The sequence below is a fragment of the Musa acuminata genome, chromosome BXJ2-11 (assembly GCF_036884655.1).
Source record: "Musa acuminata AAA Group cultivar baxijiao chromosome BXJ2-11, Cavendish_Baxijiao_AAA, whole genome shotgun sequence".
Lineage (NCBI taxonomy): Eukaryota > Viridiplantae > Streptophyta > Magnoliopsida > Zingiberales > Musaceae > Musa > Musa acuminata.
The window spans coordinates 8046425-8067782 of NC_088348.1; the positions used below are offsets into that span (position 1 = coordinate 8046425).

The 21358-nt window shown below is 41.3% G+C and overlaps 3 protein-coding genes across 5 annotated transcripts; 2 read left to right on the forward strand and 1 right to left on the reverse strand.

The window, feature by feature from the left end:
• Positions 1-5497: 5497 nt before the first annotated feature.
• On the forward strand, positions 5498-7069 carry LOC103971177 (UPF0481 protein At3g47200-like). Of its 3 annotated transcripts, none has more exons than XM_018820530.2 (2): positions 5498-6148; positions 6223-7069. In XM_018820530.2, the coding sequence occupies exons 1-2, from the start codon at positions 5516-5518 to the stop codon at positions 6946-6948; spliced, it is 1359 nt and encodes a 452-aa protein (XP_018676075.2). In that variant the 5' UTR covers positions 5498-5515; the 3' UTR covers positions 6949-7069. The 3 variants fall into 3 exon arrangements, with proteins under 3 accessions (XP_018676075.2, XP_009383409.3, XP_064989385.1); XM_009385134.3 differs by having other exon boundaries at positions 6226-7069; XM_065133313.1 differs by having other exon boundaries at positions 5498-6145.
• A 6442-nt stretch (positions 7070-13511) lies between these two features.
• LOC135626397 (UPF0481 protein At3g47200-like) lies at positions 13512-14614 on the forward strand. Its single transcript, XM_065131643.1, has 2 exons — positions 13512-13803; positions 13896-14614. Exons 1-2 carry the CDS (start codon positions 13512-13514, stop codon positions 14612-14614), a joined length of 1011 nt encoding a protein of 336 aa, XP_064987715.1.
• An 866-nt stretch (positions 14615-15480) lies between these two features.
• On the reverse strand, positions 15481-18236 carry LOC135627335 (uncharacterized). The gene is made up of 2 exons (XM_065133402.1): positions 16695-18236; positions 15481-16362 (listed from the first exon to the last, which is right to left on the reverse strand). The coding sequence occupies exons 1-2, from the start codon at positions 18103-18105 to the stop codon at positions 16328-16330; spliced, it is 1446 nt and encodes a 481-aa protein (XP_064989474.1). The 5' UTR covers positions 18106-18236; the 3' UTR covers positions 15481-16327.
• Positions 18237-21358: the final 3122 nt, after the last annotated feature.

The window sequence follows — 21358 nt, forward strand, 5'->3', positions numbered from 1 at the left end:
AATTTAGATTCAAGTTGCCAATACAGTTTTTTCAAACCTCCCTAACATCTATTTTAGATGTGGGAAAAGCTTCCGATTACGAGTTTTCCCTTTAACCCATTTTATCTCCAGTTGCGGCCTTAGACATACATCTCAGGTTGATCATAAGGTTTCATCCTGAGTTTGAGGTGGACGATGAATTATTGTATGGATCGTGGGTTCGAATCTAGAGAAGAACTAGATCCAAACCCTTTCTAGTTTGACAAGGGAAGAAACTAGTCTATGAACCTGTCAACTCTGATAGCTAGCTCCAACCTAATTCCTCTCTTTGCTTTAGCATCTTCAATACTCATTTTGGAGCCTTGCTTGCTCTCAAGACAAGTCAAAATCGTAGACCCACTATTGATGTTTATCAGCCCCGCAAGTAAACATTAAATTTACGCCAATGGTGAGGTTACCCTCTACGCCACTGGTGAGGCAAACCTCTTAAGGACAAGTTGACAACTCATTATCATCATCCTCCATTAGGTCGAGACATACCCCTCGTACATGAGTTTAGTTGTGTCAAGATAAACCATCCCCCTCCCGTCCCATCAAACATTCCCCAAACTCTAACCCATCCCTACCACTAAATAACCCCATCGTCCCCCTCAACATCTACTAAATAACCCATCCCTCTCTTAGGTTTCTAATAATGCTCATTTATACTTCTCAACACAATCTAGAAATTCAAGAAATACTTTTTACCAACCTCTTTCATTTACTGCCCCCAATAGTATGATTTTTTAGTAGAAAAAATAAATATTACAGTGCAAAAACTTGTTAACGAAGATGCCTTGATGAGCGACCCAAGCTTCCTTAAAGGTGAAATGGAAGAGTGGATTGCTCTGCCTATGAAAGAGAACTCTAAAGTCTAGTACAGACTTATTTAGGAGAGTCTTAATTTGTCTTTAAAATATAGAAATAAAAAGAAAAAAACTGAGGCTATTAAACCCCATGTTTTATCATAGTTTTTTATTGGATTCACTATTAACTCTTCCCATGATAATATTTCCTTGTGACTAAAGAGATTATCGTAAAATTTTATTTAGTTTGATTTATTCTTATAACTTAAACTTTATTGTGCTCTATGAAATGCATACACATGAGACTTATTCCAAATCCTTCATTTAGTATATGGGGCAATAATAGCACGGAGAGTATGTAGTAGCTTCAGGGAGATCAGGTAGAATCCTAATTCTTTGTAAGCATGACAAATGTAAGGCTTTCCTCATTAGTAATAATTCTCAAACCCTAAATCCTAAACCTAATAATATTAAGGTAATCCCCCATAGCTCTTATTTGCTATTTATACTACTGATCTCACCTGTATTTGTAAGATGCTTTGGGATGAGTTTTTCTCAATTGATTCTCTTATAATTATTTTGTATTTTCTATGTGGGAATTTTTTATTAATAACTTTTAGATTTTTTTATTCCATAATTTTTTGATCACCCATCTCCCTATATTACACTCTAACCATTCTCCCTTATTGACCAATGTTAGGTATAACTCTCCTTAAACCATATCTATAGGCCTTTTAAATTTAAGAATTATTAGATTGAGCATTGTGAGGATCACTCCATTGTTCATGATCTGTTTGCTAACCCTGATTCAAGATTGTCCAATCTCATACTCTCTCTTCATCAGTGTTTATCTTCCTTTAGTGTCTCCATATCTTAGTGGAGAAGCAAGCACGACTATAATCTTGAAACCTCCATTAAGTAAACTTTTGTTGAGCTATCTTAACTAGAACTCAAAGAGGATTCTGGGTCCTCTCGAATCTTGAACATTTGCCTCTTCAAACCATACACAACAAACCGCTATCCTTAATTATCAACAACATCATAAGAAGTGGTCCCATACTAAAATCTAATGTGTGGAGCAAAGGGATAAGAATATGAAATTCTTCCACAAGTTAGCCTCTTGTGTAAGCATAGGAAGAATTTTATTTCTCACATCAAAAAGGAGGATGGATCCTTTCTTTTTTTATCATATCTTAACTACTTTTTCTAACAGGTATGCTAATCTTTGAGCTCCTACCTCCTTTAAACTCTTAATTGGGCCCTTTGCCTCTTCTTTTCTATCATTCATGAAGCTATTCTCTTTAGTCTATCTAAGAATTTACTATCATCGAAATTGAAATTGCCCTCCACCAAATGAGTCGAGGTAAGAGTCCAAGTCTTAATAGTTTTAATGTAGAATTCTATAAATCCTTTTAGGAGGTTCTTAAGAATCTCATTCTCTAGTCTTTTTCTTCGTTCATTTTTATAATCATCTTTCCTCTTATTGGGGAAGAATTCAGTTTGTCTTTATTTCGAAAAAGGTCAATCCTTCCCTAATCAAAGACTTTCATCTGATTGCTCTATGTAATGTTATTTATAAGTTTCTTTCAAAAGTCTTCACCAATTGCATTAAATCTATTCTCCCTGATATGATTAGCTCAAAATAATTCACTTTTATATAATATAGATCCATCTATGATAATATTCTTATATCTAACGAGTTGGTTCCCAATATATCCAAATCTAAGGGCAAGTCCCCTATCATCATTCTCAAGCTAGATTTAGAGAAAGTATTTGACTCATTTTCTTAGAATGTTATCCTTAAATTTCTCTCATTGATGAACATTTCTCCTATTTTTACCAAGTGGGTTGCTACTTCCATTTTTTTGCTTTCCTTCTCCTATCTTATAAATAGTTCCTCCTTGGCCACTGGAGGAATAAGGTAAGGAGACCCCATATCTTCTTACATTTTCATCTTTGCTTAATAAATCCTCTCATCCCTAATCTCTACCTTGGTTGAAAGGAAACATATTTCTCCTTTTAACCTTAAAGGGATCAAATTAACTCATTTGATGTTTGATGATCTCCTTTTTGCTTAGGCCAACAATAAATCTTGTTCAAAGATATTGAAGATTCTTGACACTTTTTAGTAACTTATTAATCTCAAGGTTAACCTTCATAAATCAAATATTAGAATTAAAGAAAGGTTTTGGCCTATTAAATATCTATGTTTATTTATATCTTTAGGTCACTTTATCCTCGGTCATCAAAACATCCTTATTGACAAAGCTTGATCGAAAGTTCAAGGCTAATATAAAGGTCTTCTATCCCAAGTGAAAAAATGATTTTAATTAATTCAGTGGTGATTCCTACCCATTTTCTCTTCGACCATTGTATTTCAAACTCTATTTCAAACACATGACCAAAATGGTTAAAAATTTCTTCTAAAGTTTTGATTCTTTTTACATTTAGGCTAAAACTCATAAGTAGGGATATTATTACTAAGCCTAAGGACTATAGTGAGCTTAGGTTGAGAGATGTACTCACTATTAAAAGATTCATATGTGCAAAACATATTCTACCACTCCTGAACAATATTGATATGTTTTGGGTTTAAATCCTTAAAGCTAAGCATGGAGACCTTTATATGTGTCAAATTTCTCCACCTTGCCTAGATCTAAGAGAAACATTAAAAAGTTTACTAAGCATATTAGACTTGGATTTAGGAGATTAATTAAGGATGAAAAAATCACTAATATTTGGATAGACTCTTCGTTTGATAATATTTCTATCAGTTTTTAGCCAACTATGGTTAACTTAGGAGTTATGATTTCTTTCTACCATGACATCTGATAATTATTGGAGCTTTTGAAGTTTGAATTATTTTTTCACCCTATCTTTAATTGATAGGATTTTGATGATTCATGTTGTTTGACTTCTCAATAATAACTAACGGATGCGATAGTCTAATCTACTAGGCTCGGTGTATATCAACTTTTTAAGTTTAAAACTAATTGGATAACACTTTCTTATTTCCCCGTCATACGTGTTATCTCTATCATCTCTTTGAGAATTCTTCAACTCACATTTTTCTTAATTGTTCCTCTTCCCTCGTTTTTTTAAGCTTTCTTCAGAACCGAATAGGCCTCAAATTCAAATACTTTGATTCTTGGTCATTGTGCACCTGGCTGAGGAAGGGGAAGGGTATAACAAACCTATCTATAGCTAATTTCTAAGTCTTATTTTCTACTCTTTGGCTCAACAGGAACGGTGATGGATTTTTCAACCATTGTGTCAGTCCCTTTAACATAGTTTAAAAGGCTCTTATCCTCCTTAATGAAACTCTCAGCTCATAACCCCTATCTGAGGGGCCTAGCATATGGGTGTACTAACTATACTTTGAAGTGTGATGGATCTTTTCTTTCTCCTAATTTACCTACAGGTATCTAACATACTCTATAGGCTCCTAATGGCAGTGCTTTAGCAGTTGGTTGCTCAGTTTGCAAGGCCCACAATGCTCCTATGGTGAAAGTGATGGCCACATGCAGAATACGAGGGTTGGAAGAATTTTCTCCTTTAAATTGATGTGCAAACCATTGTCCACAGTGTTAATGGCTTCCAACACCCCCTCTTCCATGCAATCGTTTCATACATCCTCCACTTAATGTCTAATCTCCTTGGCATTTGTTATATTTTCAGATCTTGGAACAGCAAGTCTCATCAGTTTGCTGCTTTTAGCAGAACCTCTGAGTTGTTAATTATTATTATTATTACCTTGGATGACTTAGAGAGCTCGTCCACCCCTTAAGCTCAGTTTTACTTACACAACAAAACTGGAAAAAACAGCAGAAAATGTTGCAACAGAAGCAATGCTGCCTCATCAACGAGAAAAGAACTCAAACCCATGGGTTAAGGATACAATCTGCAGCCTAAGCTGTCATCTCCTCTGGATTAGTTTCACTAGCAGATCACTCATACCGTGATTTCTTTTGTCTCTCTTCTTGGCTGTTCATCTTGTTGAACGAATCAATTTTGACCATGTTGGTATATCATCAGAAACACACATGACATGAATGGAGTATCTATGACTTGGTACCTAAATATCCAGTCGGTGAATTAATGGGTATGAAGTAGTGAGTTTGTTTTTTAGGTGGCAAAGTGTTCTCTTGAATTTGCTCAGAGACTTTGGGGAAGTTCTTTGCTGCGTTCGTTACGGATCTATCACCGACTTTAATGCTTTTATTGTTGCCTTGCCCTATTAAATGTTCTCATTCCATGATAGCTTGTGGCTTTCACACACCCACACCGAACGATTTTGTCTTGTAGAAGTTGGCGCCACTTTGTGTGCATTACGCACGAGAGAGGAATAGGTGACGTGATCCAAAGGAAGAATCTTAAAGGAGTGCCATTTTGTGTGCATTACGCACAAGTTGGTGCCACAGCATCCTTCAATCTCAAAGGAACACTCAACTCTCCCCTAACACGTTCGAGTTGGCTTCATGCTTTATTGGGTAGTGTAGTTTCGCGGAAATATCCCTAATAACTCCTTCAGATACATTCATCTGTTATGCATCCTCGGATCACTAATTGGTCCCAATGCTCCAATTAAACAGGTAATGACGTGGAAATGTTCCACGTTGCATGCTTATAAAGCACAGCCAAGTGATGGCGTTTTTAAGCTGCTTGGACTACCGAACACCACACCCACTTCCATGGCCACTAGAGAGAACAAGTGGGCGGTGAAGATTAGTGACCAGCCCATGGCCGCCGAAGAGAGAAGCTGGGCGGTGGAGATCGATGACCAACACAAGAACACCGGTAAGTCGGCCGAGAAGCAGCAAAGCCCGAAGCCATCCATATACATAGTTCCTCCTTACATCAGAAATTTGAACTGCCATGCCTACAAGCCACACATCGTCTCCTTTGGACCATACCACCATGGTGACCCCGACGTCATGCCGATGGAGGAGCACAAGGATCGGGCCCTCACCCGCTTCCTCAAGAGAGCCAATAAGTCTCTCCAAGACGTCATGACCGCCATAGAGGAGGTCGTGCAACAGCTACGGGGCGCTTATCAGAGCCTCGACGGGAAGTGGGCGGAGGACAAGAGGTTCATGCATCTGATGATCCTTGACGGGTGCTTCATGCTCGAGATAATTCGTGTCGCGACCAAGAAGCCGGATGACGGTAGCCATGGCTACGAAATGGATGAACCCATCTTTAGCGACCACGGGAATCTGTACACCGTGCCCTGCATAAAGCGAGATATGATGATGATCGAGAACCAGCTGCCCCTGCTTGTTTTGTACAAACTGGTTTTTGTTGAGGGTGGTAGAAATTGCGTGGTAATACTAACTTTTATTCTCTGTCTGTGTCTATAATTTCCCCTTAATTCTTGTCTCACTAATCTGCACACCAGAAGGTCGTGAACGAACTGGTGCTGAAATTCTGGGGCAAGCCGTTGACGGTGGAAGAAGAACACCTCCTCCTTGAAGAACGCCGCCACCTCCTTGACTTGCTCCGACTTAGCCGGTTGGTTAAGCGATCGTCAACGGACAATAGTCGTGGCTTGAAAAACAGGAGAAAAGTCTCGAACATCCGGTCGGCTTTTGAGCTGCGCGAGGCTGGCATCCACTTCAGGAAGAGCAATTCCAACAGCCTCCTTGACATCGAGTTCAAGCACGGTGTCCTCAGCCTGCCGAATCTTACAGTCGACGACAACACGGAGTACATGTTTCTCAACCTCATGGCCTTCGAGCGCCTCAATGTCGGCACCGGCAACGAGGTCACTTCCTACGTCGTGTTCATGGACAGCATCATCGACTCCGCCAAGGACGTCAGCCTGCTGCAGTCCAAGGATATCATCGAGAACGCGTTCGGGAGCGATGAGGCCGCCGCCGAGCTGTTCAACCGCCTCTCCAAGGACGTGGTCATCCCCCCGCAAGGCATCCTTGGCGACGTGTATGGGGAGGTTAAATATTACTTCGGGAGGCGCCGGAACAGGTGGTGGGCCAACTTGAAGCACACTCACTTCAGCAGCCCTTGGAGCCTTCTCTCGCTTGTCGCCGCCATTGTGCTGCTGGTTCTCACGGTGTTGCAGACCATCTACACCTTGTTGCAATTCTACCACCCGCCGTCTGCTTAGCCATTCTAATCAGGCGCTTCATCTGCTTGGTTTTGTTTGTTTCTTTCTTCTTCTCCTTTCTAATTCGGGTATGATGTGAGTTTACGTATTCAAGTTAATGTATTCACTATTTGGGGTTTATGTTTTTGGAGACAACTTTTGCAAGGTTTATTGGTGATATGTTGGCAGATGCAATTTACTTCTCTATGTAGCATTATTCTCTGTTTCACACTGCATGAGTATTAGGATCAAATGCATCAAGACAAAATTGATTACTTGTTTAGGGTCTAAATCATATTCTTTTACCATTTTGCTAACGAAAAGGTACATATATATATATATATATAGTCATTGAGATTTATAAAAGATGAAGTTATAAAAACATATAAAAATATTTTTCTGGACTATAGAACTGATTATGGTGAAGAAGATACATCAAACATTAAATGATGAATCATGTGAGCACCTGCATGCGCTCCAACTTTATACCATTGCGTACAGTGGCCATTTGTCATCACAAACAAATCAAAGATCCAACTATTATATTAAAGACATCCAATCCTACATGAACCAACTTAGATTCTCACTCACAATTTGTGATGTTCTTGACCCGAATTGTCTTAAACTTTCTTTAAAGCCTAAGCTTTTCTTTAGCTTAATTAGCCTCCTTTCTTCTCAGCTAGGTAGGGGCACTCTTCATGGCTACCGACAAAAGAAACCTTTGAAGGAGCCTTGGCGTAGGGTTTAGGGTTAGGGTACGGGATGAAAGAACACGGAGGACACAACAAGAGGATGCATCTGAAAGTTCATTTGAGGTTGAGATCATTGCAGTTTCTTAGCCTTTTATAAAAGATTCCCACCAGTTCTTCCTGAACAACAAATAGTCAGTTCACGAGACACACTTTCCCTTCTGCAAATTAACTTCAGCCCAATTGCTTCCAAGCAATTGAATGAGCTCGGTGATACTGCGACGAACAGCCCATTAAGAGAGTATGGGATTCATGGTTCCTTTCCCTTCTAACGGTGTGCCTGTCATACTCTGTTGCAGGAACAGCAAAGCTTGAACAATCCATTGCCTCTATTCAAAATGATATCCTGGTTTAGAGACGGAGAATATTGGGACATTACATGTTCTCGGAGTTTGGTATCCCTTTCTCATAGGATACAGCTTTACTGCTTTTGTTGTTTCCTTGGACCACTAAAAGCCTGTGGCTTTGATATATGCACAGCGATAGAGGGATGAAATTTTGTCTTGTAGAAGTTGCTGCCACTTTATATGCACGAGGGGACAGCCCAGGTGATGTAAACCAAAGAAGCGGGGCGGAAGAGCATATTGGCAATTGCTTGCTACCACAGTAAGAGATAAAAAAAGATAGAAAGATAGAAATTGTAGTAGAAACTATGAAATGTATAAGATGGAATTGTCTAATTCATTTTGATAGTGAGCTCTTGATAGTTATTTATACACATTCAGCAGGGAGGTTATACACATTCAACATAGAGGATTTTTCTTAACTGCCTTGAGAAAATCTTATCTGCTTATCATGCCCCTGCAAGAATGTGCTTCCATCAAGGATGCCGATCTTGGACCGATGAGATGAAAAAAGTTTGCAAGCGAAAGGCTTTGTGAGTGAGTCTGCTAGTTGATCAGTTATATGTATGTGAGAGTGAAAGTCGATGGCAATGTGTTTCATACGGGAATGAAACACTGGATTAGCACATAAGTATGTAGCTCCAATATTATCATAATATATTGTAGGAATAACTGTGGAGTTGACGTTGAGTTCCTTGAGCAGATTTGTGACCCAATTGAGTTCAACAGCGGCGGTGGCGATGGCACGGTATTCAGTTTTAGTTGTAGATCGTGCAACCGTCTTTTATTTTTTAGAACTCCAACTGATTGGAGTAACTCCAAGGAAGACAATGTATCCTGACGTAGATGTTCTATCATTAAAGTTCCCTGCCCAATCAGCATCAGCAAAAGCATGGAGATGGAGTGAAGTATTTTTGCGAAGAAAAATGCCATGATTAAGAGTCCCTTTAAGATATCGCAAAATTCATTTGACCGCAGACCAATGCATAGTAGATGGTCGATGCATGAATTACGATAATTTATTAACGACAAATGAAATATCTGGACGGGTGAGAGCTAAGTATTGTAAGGAGCTAAGGACTTATCGATATTGAGTCGAATCTGTAGCAGGACTTCTATCACATAATTTAAGTGATTTACTAGTAGAGAGAGGAGTTATAACCTCTTTCGCATCCTGCATGTTTGTTTTTGATAATAAATCTTGAATATACTTTCTTTGTAATAGGAAGAGACCTGAAGATGTAAATGTTGCTTCCACTCCCAAAAAGTAGTTTAAAGTTCCTGTGACAATAATATCTTTGAGGGAGAATCGATTGGTCAAGTGCTTTAGAAATGTCAAAGTCTTCAAAGGATCATTTCCTATGACAATAATATCATCCACATATACTAAAAGATATATTATGCTTCCATTATGCTGACAAATAAATAACGAGGTATCAGACTTGGAATTGATGAAGCCAATTGAGGTAAAAAACGAGCCAAGCTCATTATACCAAGCCCTTGGAGCTTGACGAAGTCCAAAAATAGCTTTTTGAAGTTTGCAGACATGCCTCAGATATTGAGGATGAACGAAATCAAGAGGTTGTTGCATAAAGATATCTTCAATAAGTGTCCCCTGTAAAAAGGCATTGTTAATATCCAATTGTCGTATGTGCCAACCCTTTGAGATGGCCAAACTCAGGATAAGACGGATTATTGTGGGTTTAACAATGGAACTAAATGTCTCTGTGAAGTCGACACGTTGATGAAACCCTTTGGAGACTAGACGTGCTTTATATCTAGCAATGAATCTGTCTGGGTTCCGCTTAATTCAAAAATCCCATTTATACCTGATGATATTTTGTGTGTGATGAAATGGTACTAAGGTCCATGTAGAGTTATAGAGGAGAGTATCATATTCGTCACATATGGTTTTACGCTAGTGAGAAGATTTTTGAGCTTGAGTGATTGTAGTGGGTTCACTAGCCTCAATGGAGGAACCTGTTATAGCATGTAAGTCAAGGACTTGACGTGGTTTAAAAATACTACTTTTGGAGCGTGTTGTTATTGGATGTCTAAGGGGGATAGAAGTGGTAGATTGTGTTGGTGGTATAACCAAGGGCGAGTCACTGTCATGGACCGGGCCAACCGTCGGCACGACAATGTCACTAGGTCTAGGAGAAGGTAAAGCTAGTGCCAATGTTGCCGAGGGTATTACTTCATTAATAGGGAAAACTTGTGAGGAAGGGAGTGGAGAAATAGAGGGAGTGAGAAGCTGTTGAATTGGAGTAATAGTAGTATGCGGATCTTGAGGGTAAGGATTGGATGGTGTCATTAGAGGTTCGTGTGATGAGATCAGAGGGATATTCCAGTGATGCATGTTTATCGGAGTAACTTGCATGGTAGGATTATTTTGAAAAGGAAAGACAGACTCCTAAAAAATAATATGACATGATATAAAGACTTTTTTAGTTTGTGGTTCATAGCATCGAAAAGCATTATGCTTAAGAGAGTAGCCTATAAAAGTGCAAGGCTTAGATCGTGGTGTTAGCTTATGTGACACATAGGGACGGAGCCATGGATAACATAAACAGCCAAAAACTTTGAGTTTATGAAGGTTTGGAAGCTTGTGGAATAATTTTTCAAATAGTGACTGGTATTGTAAGACTAGAGTGAGCACATGATTAATAAGATAAAATGCAGTTTGAAAAGCTACTGACCAAAAAGGTGGTGGCATGGATGCTTGATGTAGAAGGGAGAGACCAGTTTCAACGATATGCCGATGTTTGCGTTCGGCAGAGCCAACCAATTGGGGAGTATGTGGGGGTGACTTGAGGTGTTTTATACCACAAGCAAAGAAACAGGATGTGAGGGGTTGATATTCGCCTCCACTATCATAGTAAACTGTTTTAATGAAAGATTGAAAAAAATTCTCAACCAACTTTCGAAAGTTGGTAAATACTATGAAAACATCAGACTTATGGTGGAGAGGATATAACCATGTGTACTTAGTAAAATATTCTACAAAAATGACATAAAAGCGAAACTTATCAAAAGAAGGAATTGGGGCAGGGCCCCACACGTCGGTATAAATGATTTCAAATGGTTTAGAGCATGAAATGGAGGTTGTCCCAAAAGGTAGTTTATGACTTTTATTGCAAAGACAAGCATCGCAATGATTGATAGTGCTATTGATTTTCAAGGTAGGAAGAGAATAACGAGAAAGTAATTTATGCTGGATTAAAGGGGAGGGATGACCAAGACGACGATGCCATACATTAACCGGAGCTGCGACTGAAGAGTGAGCAGTAGGAAGGGTAATTTGCGAAGTGGATGGCCACTCATAAATGTTGTCTTTGTTCTGGCCCTGGACCAAGGATGCCCCCGTGCTCAAATCCTTGACAAGAAAACTGTTATGAAAGAATTCAATTGAGGTATTATTTTGTTTACAGAATTGAGAAACGGAAATGAGGTTTCTTTTAATTTTAGGTGCACACAGAACATCATCAAGTGTAAAAGTTGTGGTAAGTGAACTAAATGTTGATGAACCAAAATGAGTAATATGAATTCTTTTACCGTCACCGATGATGATATTTTCATTTTTGTCATAGTTATTGTGGATGGACAAGTTTTGAAGATCAGAGGTGATGTAATGAGAAGCACCCGAGTCCACAATCCAATTAGGTTGGGTAGGAGTTGGAGTAGCCATGAAATTCGCTTGAGGCTATTGTGATGGAGCAGGGAGTTTGGGGCGAGACCGATAGACTTTCGTGGAGTGTCCGACTTTATCACATAGTTGGCAAACGACTCGTTAGTGGCTTGTGAAGTTAGGACACGATGGCTGAGGATTATGAAAGTTACCACCTTGATATGGATAAGGGGGGTTTGGTCTGGGCCCCATAGGGCTAGGAGGCAGCTTAGCTAAATCGTTGTTGACGTGCTTATTGTATTGGTTGCTCTTTCTCTTGGATTTTTGATTGACCTGAACTGTAATAGGTGGTCCGGGCAACCTATCATCATGCTTCATGTACGTCTCATAGTCGATCAACTTATCATAAAGTTTTTCGAATAATATTGGTAAGCCGCGTGCCCAAAGTGTTGTTGTTAGTTCTTTGTACTCGCCTCCTAGACCATTGAGGGTATGGATTATGACTTCTTCATCACTGAGAGAATGACCTATCAAAGCTAAATCATTGATGATAACTTTGATATTTTGTAGATAATCAGCAATAGTACTTTCCTCTTGTTTCGTTTTCATCAGATTGGAGAGAAGTTCGAGCATGTGAGTACGCGAGCGATTTGCCAAAGTTGTTTGTAACTTGCACCATATTTCTGCAGCAGTCGTACATGAGGATATCAACAGAGCAATGGATCCAGCAACGGAAGCTTGAATAGCTTGGAGGATAAGGCGACCTTGACGTAACCATAATTTGTGGGCTGGATTTGGCACTAAACTGGGTTCACCTGGGATGTTAATCATTTCAGGTGGACACTAGAGAGAGCCATCAACGTAACCTAGGAGATCATAGCTAAATAGAAGATTAGAAACTTGTGCCCGCCAAGTTATGTAGTTGTCGCCTTTGGATAATTTGAAGGGAATGAGTGCTGCAGCATTAATAGTGATAAGACTTTGAGAAGTGCTCAGAGTCCTTGCAAAAACAGGGACAGGAATATCATAAGAGGAAAATAAAGACATCCTAGATATTTTGTGATGGTTTAAGTGATCTTTACAAAAGATGTAAAGATATAGGAGGGAGGGAGGAGGAGAAAAGCAGATCGATGCGTTGCAGAAGAGGCTGCAACGATGAACTGCAGAGGAGGCTACAACGATACTGCAGAGGAGGCTACAACGATGCAGCGATGCACTGCAAAGGAGGCTACAGCGATGGGCGAGGAAGCTGCAGAGGAGGCTACAGTGATGCACTATAGAGGAGGCTGCAGCGATGGGCGAGGAAGCTGCTGAGGAGGCTGTAGCGATGCACTATAGAAGAGGCTGCGCGATGAGCAAGAAATCTACAGTGATTAGGTGAAAAGAAAAAAAAATCTACAGCAGTTACAGTTGCAGAGAAATTGCTGCAGCAGAGGGAAGCGGCTGCAGATGGAAGCTGTAAAAACTGCAATCATTCCTGTTGCCACAGGAAGGCAGTGATGGTTGTGGCGGTAAAGATGGTGGCAGCAGCACTTCTCGCTCGAGTGAGATGTGGGAACGAGGAGAAGAGGTCACTGGCCGGGGAGCAGTTGCGAGGACACTGGCCACCATGGTAGTGTAGGCGAGGTTCTTATGAGGGTAGGAGGTGGCTGAGCAGTCTCCGACTCCGGAACAGAAAGTAGCGACATCGGAGGAGAGGTAAGCAGCAGCACTGTCCTTTTCAACTGAACAGAAAAGATAAGCAATAGAAGGCTTTGGCAGAGCTGCCTGCATCCGCAAGGAAAATGATCTGATACCGAGGAGCACAAGCACAGAGCACTGCTCCACTTCCTCAAGAAAGCAAAGAAGCCTTTCCACGAGTTCATGGCCGCCACGGAGGCTGAGTTTGAGCGACTGCAAGAGGCTTATCAGAGCCTCGACGAGCGATGGAAGGATAAGGAACCGTTCCTGCGGCTGATGATCCTCGATGGCTGCTTCATGCTCGAGATAATGCGCGTCGCGACGCAGAAGTCCTCCGACCATGGCTACGCGTACGATGATCCCGTCTTTAGCGGAAGTGGCATTCACCACAACGTGCCCTACATAAAGCGAGATATGATGATGATCGAGAATCAACTGCCTCTGCTGGTTTTGGACCAACTGGTTCTCGTTGAGGGTCTTCATGGCACGGTAAGTGCAGCTTTACGCTTTCTTCTTTCGTTTTACCTGAATTATTACCTCGTCTTTCGACGTTGAACTATGCCACAGGCGGAGAAGTACGTAGACGAGCTGATGCAAAGATTCTGGGAGTGGAATTCCACGGCGAGCCTGGGGCAGCGCCTCCACCCCCTTGGCGTGCTCCACAGCGTCCTGCTGAAACCCTGCAGGCAGAAGAACAAGGATATCAAGACGCCGAAGATGACACGATCATCCGGTCGGCAGTTGAGCTGCACGAGGCCGGCATCCGCTTCAAGACGAGCGAGTCCGACAGCCTCCTTGACATCTGGTTCGATAACGGTGTCCTCAGCCTGCCGAAGCTTACAGTCGACGACAACACCAAGTACATGTTCCTCAACCTCATGGCGTTCGAGCGCCTCCACGCCCGCGCCGGCAACGACGTCACCTCCTTCGTCTGCTTCATGGACCACATCATCGACTCCGCCAAGGACATCAACCTGCTGCACTACAAGGGGATCATCCTGAACGCGGTGGGAAGCGACGAGGCCGCCGCCGAGCTGTTCAACCGCCTGACCATGGACGTGGTGCTCGACCCCAGCAGCAGCCTCGGCAAGGTCCAAAACGACGTCAAGAATTATATCCAGAATGATTGGAGAAGGCATCGGGCCAACCTCAGACACACCTACTTCACGAGCCCATGGACCACCCTCTCAGTCATGGCCGCCATCGTCTTGTTGATTCTCACGGTGCTGCAGACCATTTACACCATGTTGCAGTTCCACCTATGTGCATTATCTCCGTCGCCGTAATCTGTGATGCTCTGCTTGGTTTGATTTCTTTTCTTATTGCTACGTCTTTACATGGCTTGACCAGACGGATCTTTTGAGTCAGTTGTGTTTTCCTCTCATATCTACGAACAAGTTTCAATTACCGATATTTGTTTGGTTCATTGGGATTGGTTTGTAACATATTGATGTTTTTTTCCTTACAAGCGACCAAACTGGATTGGTTTGTGTTAAATTAGTTTTTGGTTATCTGTATGTTGATTCGGAGCTAATAAAGGTTCATCTTTCACTCTTATCATTAGGTGATTTCAGTCGAGTTATGTCAAATCCTTCCTATAAAGATACATCGAAAACACTCCCAATAAAATATCGAAATCTTCGATGTCTAAATTGTTAGAATAAAAATAAAAATAAATTAAATTAGTTTGAACTGAATTGATTTGATGTAAAAACTACTGCTCCAAACCAAAGGGCAACGCTGTACTTCTCTACCATTTATAAATTATTGTTACCTCAATTATTCTTATTCAAGGAATATATATCTATTCTACCGCGGCTGGACAATCGGATAGAATTTAGTGCATCATTAGGAAGGATCTCTCACCCTTCATCTCTTGAAGACGATCACAAGCGACTTCGTCAGCATCCATATCCACCACCTACAATCCCGATATAAATTCGAACAGAGAAAATTAGGCAAATGTTGCTGAGTTGATAGAGACGCCGACCCTCTTATGGCCCATACATCTCAAGCTTGGATCGCTTTCCAATCCAGTTTGCAAGTTTGTCTTCTCTTATGTTCCAGCTATGCTTAATCCTGTGGACACTTTGCTTCCAGCAAAGCTTAATGTTATGGACAAGCCAAGTGTAGTCTAAACGTGAGCACTCCATGTCCAACAAATGAACTTAATTCAATCATAATACTTGTCATCATCAACAGGAAGAACGTCAAGCAAATATAAAATCCAACATAAATTTGAGAAGGTGAAGTGGACGGAAGCTTTGCTCCTTCTCCCGAGAATCCTGTCACCATGTTATCACTGTCCAGTTTTCCTCCTTTTTGTATTCCTCGATTCCCCATCTTCCTCTCTCTCTCTCTCTCTTCCTTTACGATGACCTTATCTCCTCCTCTTCATCTGTCTCTAGTCATCACTTCATCTCGGGCCCTCAGTTGCTGCACTGGCAGTGGATCATGGACAGGCTGCATCCCTCCAACCATCCTTAATGAACAACAGGAACTAAGAATGATTGCTTAGCTTCTAATTATTATTAGATTAGACCTGTAGCACCATTAAATGCAGGCGAGCGGGGGTTCCTTTTCAGAGGCGGAATCCTGGGGGCTAAGAAAGCGCACCATCTTTTGTCTTGGGGAACATAGAAAGGTGGAGGAGGATGCGTTCAAGAAGATAACGACGGAAACTGAATCGTGTGGCCTACAACATCGATTAATTGATTCATCGAATTCTGCTTCGCAGTGGCGCCTAAAGAATTGATTTCGCTCTCCTTCGCTCTCCTGCACAAGTATTTTGTGACCAGGGGAAGCTTCTCACGTCTCGTACTGGTACGCACATGGCGACGATGCAGGCACAGATCAAGGGTAAGTAGCTAGGAAGCATGAAAGAAAAAGGCACAAAGCACTTGTCGTTTGCCCAGGGCGAAAGAGACGGCTGATGCAGGCAATGGCAGAAAAGGGCGACGGCCCCGATAGCAGTCATGCCATTTACTTGCTTCGGCCCGTCAAAGGTCTTCAGGTGCACTCTGGGGTTGGACGACTGTTAAGAGGAATGGGTCAGTGAGAAAGCCAGCAGCCACATGCAGTAGCAGTAACTCTTTCACAACACACACAAACTCACACAAGAAGAAGAAGAAGAAGAAGAAGAAGAAGAAGAAGAAGAAGAAGAAGAAGAAGAAAACGATTCTTTCATGCCACACTCTTTTCGCCAAAATATTTTCTCTGCATACATACACTTCCACAGCAGAAGGTGGAAACCAACAGGAAAATGTAGTAGGAGATAAAATATAAAGATGAAAAGGTTTGAGCACACGCAGAAAACAGAGGTATACGTGTTTTGCTAGATTTCTACGGCAAGAAACGATGCATTACCGTCGAGTCTGCTCGCTTTGCTGTTGACCAACTTGTCGCTGGCGTTGGTCACCGGCGCAGCGGATGCAGTGTTGCTGATGGCATAAAGAGATTTAGAAGAGAAGTAAGGCCTAAAGGCTCTCACTGGGCTCGCGAGTGCCCAGCCCCAGCTCCTGGTCCGGCCGTGAGGCGAGCTTCTTCCTCGCACGGCAGTTGAGCCCGAGGCAGCCGGGGTTGTGGCCGATGTCCTGCTGCTGCTATCGTAGTCGTCGTCCGCAGCGGCGGCCGAAGAGAGCCAGTAGGCGGAGGACATCATCCCCAGTCCTCTGAAGAGCCCTCCGCACTTGACCCGTTCCTTTATCCTCGGCCGCTGCTGCTGCCCGTCGCCGTTGTCGTGGTCCAGGTGGAGGACGATCTTGGACTTGGGCTTGGCCTCGCGATGGGACTCGACTCTGCGGAGAGCGCAGTCGCCGAACCCCGTGGAGATGCGATCCAGGAAGTCCCCCGAGAAGCTCCTGCTGCCGCAGCCCACCGACCTGGATCTGGCCACCTTCCTGCCCAACGACGACGACGCCTGGCTGCCGCTCGGGCTCTCCGCATCCTTCTCACCATTCTCCCCTTGCCTGGGGCCGGCCACCGCTGCTTGCTTGTCCACCAAATTATATGGTGTACAAGTCTGCTGCTGCTGTTGCCGCTTGGCAATGTTTCTGTTCCCTCCGCCCGACGAGGATGAAGTGGATCTTCGCCTCATGATGTTGCTGCTGCTGCTGTTGTTGTTAGCGACTGAGGAAGAGGACGTGGAGGTAGAAGAGGTGGACGAGATATAGATGAAGGACCAAAAGCTCTTCTTCCGAGGGCTATCTGCCACCCCGATGCTCCCAACGCCACCACCTTGCGCCAGGCCTCCAGTAGTCCTCGTTGCCACCGATTTGGTCCTTCTAAGGACAACATCGTTGTCGTTGGCCGCCGACACGGTAGTCGTGGTGGCGACAGCAGCCATCACCTGCCTTGCGCCGTTTCCGTATCCTCCGCCACCGCTATTCTTCTTCTTCTTGCTGTGGGTGTCTGCCAGAAAGGGGAACATGGTCCTTGGACCACCGCCGTTGGCACTGGTCCGGGAGTGGTCGGAGGCGAGCGCGAATCCTAGTCCCCCACCTCCGTTTCCGGCGTCGGAGCTGAAGGAAGTAGGGGAGGACGAGGAGGAGGAGGAGGTGGAGCAAGGGGGAGGCTGGAAGGGAAAGAAAGGGCTAGAGTTGGAGGAGGAGACCAGCTTGCTTAACTTCTCATGCAGGCAGAAGGCGCACACTCCGCCGGCGTTTCTGCGGTAAGGGTGGTCCATACAATGCATGCCCTCCCCAACTTCGTCTCCCCCTCTTCTTCTTCCTCCTCCTTCTCCTCTTACGACTCCCACCGCCACCCGTCTGTCACCCATCCTCCTCCACCTTGTTTCCTGGATCACCGGTGTCAGCCCTTGCACGAGAGATAGGAGTCAAACACGTTGAGCGAGAGAGAGGAAGAAGATAGGAGCAGGAGAGGGACGATTTCGTACGGGAAAGCAAGGGATGTGAGATATGGAGTAGACAGGTGCTAACTATTATTATTATTCTTATTTATCATCGGTACCACTCAGAAACACGGACCGCAGTCGCAGAGGCAGGTGGGGCCAACCTCTATGAATTCGACCTCGGGGTGTAGCTCTTGTCCTCTCCTCCGATGTGGTTCGACTGGACCACATGTGTTGATTTATTCTGCTATTAGGTGCGTGCCCGACCTACATCTCATCAGGCTTGATATTGTTGGGCTGATAGGAAACAGATCCAGGGGTTCCCGAATCTTGATGCGTGCGGTGCGGAGATCCCACTTTCAAAATGCTTCTTTTCCCGCCCGTCTCTTTATTTGAGATCAAAAAGAGGTTTCCTTTGGTCTCTTTGGCCCAAGGCTTTTTTCTTCTCGCATTAGACGTCCTCTTCTTGATTTTTTTTATATTCACTTGAATTCTTTTGTTAAATTATTTTTATTAAGATTGATAAATATTTTATGATTCTGAAGTAGTATCTTAGTGTAATAAGAAAATTTAGTATAAAAATTCTCGTAAATGAAAATAATATGATAATTAAGGTTTGATTCTTATATAAATATCTTATGTACTTTTTAAGTTTTGATGGAAGAAAAAAAAAAGATAAATGATTTTAGTGTTATTTGATTTCTCTTTAAAGTATCTCTAGAATTGTTATAAAGAGAAATAATAGGATAATTGTTTTGAAATTTATGTGAGAAGATTTATTGAAATAGGGCTAACTCAAGGTCATGTAATTAATCAATCTCACATGGTAAAATTTTGATTTTCTGATGTAGAAAAGATTTATTGAATCACATTAATTTAACATTGATTTTTTGGTATGTTTTTTATTGTTGATCTCTGGATATTTATTTTTAGTTTAAAATTTTTTTCTCTCTCCTCAACACTCTTTAGGTTTTTCTTCGATTTTCTTTGTCATGCTTTTCGTTTCATAGTTCTGATTGTAATAGGCTAAATCAAGAAAACTGGCATGTTGAAGAACAAATTATGAGATATGTAGACGCACAAAACTATATGTGCATGAAAGTATTATGAATCATCATGGATATTGTATTAAATCTTAAAATTTAGAAGAAAAGAAATCAATATGCAAATCTTATAAGAACTAAGAGAAGATGAGATCTGTTGGTATTATTATTTGATATTTAATCTTGATAATCTTGGATCCGTCTGAAGCCCTAATGGTATCGTTGTCATGATTCGAGTCTAATTGGCTAATTGACCTATCAATTTTATTAGATCTAAACCACTAACAAAAAATATTTAAGTTAACCAGTTATACTCTTATAAATTAATTTTAATCTTATTCATATATAGAACTAATCAAGGATGTTACAATCTCTCATACTTAAGGGTTTGACATCCTCGTCAAGACTCATTATAGCTAAAATCAAATAATATCATAGTGTATACGAGACGTAATCCAGTGGTGGCTTCATATCATGACGAGTCTAACTCCATCCACATATACTCTTTTTCTTTTCAAGTCTTTTCACTATATTCAAATACTAAGTCAGTTTTGATACCAAATGTCACAACTCGAGCTTGATGAGTTAACTAGTCTATCAATTTTGTTTAGCTTAAATTACTGACTAAAATACTTAAATTAAAATTAATAATAATATACTAATCAAATCCTTATCAATTAATTTCAATATTATCCGCTTTGTGGAAGTAATCTAATGTGATAATTATCATTTTCAACTATCTTTTTTGTTCTTATGACCTTTGGATATTGCACTTGACTTACACTCGAGAAGATGGGAAATTGTAGGTGCCTATTATATCCTTTTAATCCTGTTTAAAGACTTAATGTCTATTGATTAAGGATAATGTCTCTGCCCGGCTTGATCTACCCTTCTCTCTTTACTATTTCACCTTCAAGCATTTACGATTCCATTTCCTTTTTCAAATTTTAAATCAACCCCTAACTTTCCCTGTTTTACCTCTTGGCGTTTCAATCTTTTTTTTTTTTTTTTTTTGTGTTACTGTCGTGTAGCTTTCTCGAATGCTACCAAAGTGGCAGTCTTTGATCGACCAGAAAACCTTTTTTTTTTTTTCAGTTTTTAAACGTAATTCGATAACTACATTGCTTTTTAACATCTCTTTTAAGCTACACTATCAATTGCTTTTATTTTTTAATTTGTAAACCTAGTGTTGGAGCAGTCTCCTGACTCTCTACAACGAGTACATAGGATAATCTATAACTTGATTGTATTATGATCGATTTTCTTAACTTGGGATAATACCAGAAATACATTTAGATTCGTAATTATGTGTTTATAGATTTTATTTTTAAATTTGTATTTTATTTTAAAATATTTTAATTATTTTAGTTTTAATTGGATATTAAAATTTTATTCCATGTGAATGCCCTGATCCTTAGAATAGTCAATAAATGGGTCTTCCTCAAACTCTAGTCCCATGTATCACACATTGAAATGAACTAAGGCGATCATATACTCAAATTTTTATGAGACGACTTTAAACCTTTCCAACTCCTTCTAAAATCTCACAGATGTCTTATACTCAATAACGGTCTTCTCTTGATATCTTAGCTGTTAGAGCTAGCCCCAGAAAATTTACCACAAGGTAATTTTGGCAACACAATAAAGACAATAAAGCGAAAAGATAAAAGCGACAAGAATACCGGATTTACGTGGTTCGGTCAATTAACTTTGACCTACATCCACGGACGAAAGAGGAGCAAATCACTACTATGAAAAGGGACTATTACATATGCCTTAGGAAGATGTTCCTAGGCCATAAAACACCCAAAAATACTAAATAAGAAAAACCTCATCATGAAGCCCAAACTAGTTAATTGAGTGTGGACTTAAATCCAAAGCAAATACTTAGGTTTTCTTGTGGTGCATTTGACTTCAAAGCCCAGGCCCTTATTTATAGTTCCAATAGGAGATAACAAGCTTGATTTTCCCGATGTGGGACTATGGGACTTGCCAAACTAACAAATCTCCACCTTGGCATGTCCCAACAAAACTTGCTCCACCTTCTTCATAACAACCCCAACGGGTAATCACTAACAATGAACACCAATCAAATCCAAGCATTGCTTGAACTTGTAAACTAGAAGAGGCTTCGTAAG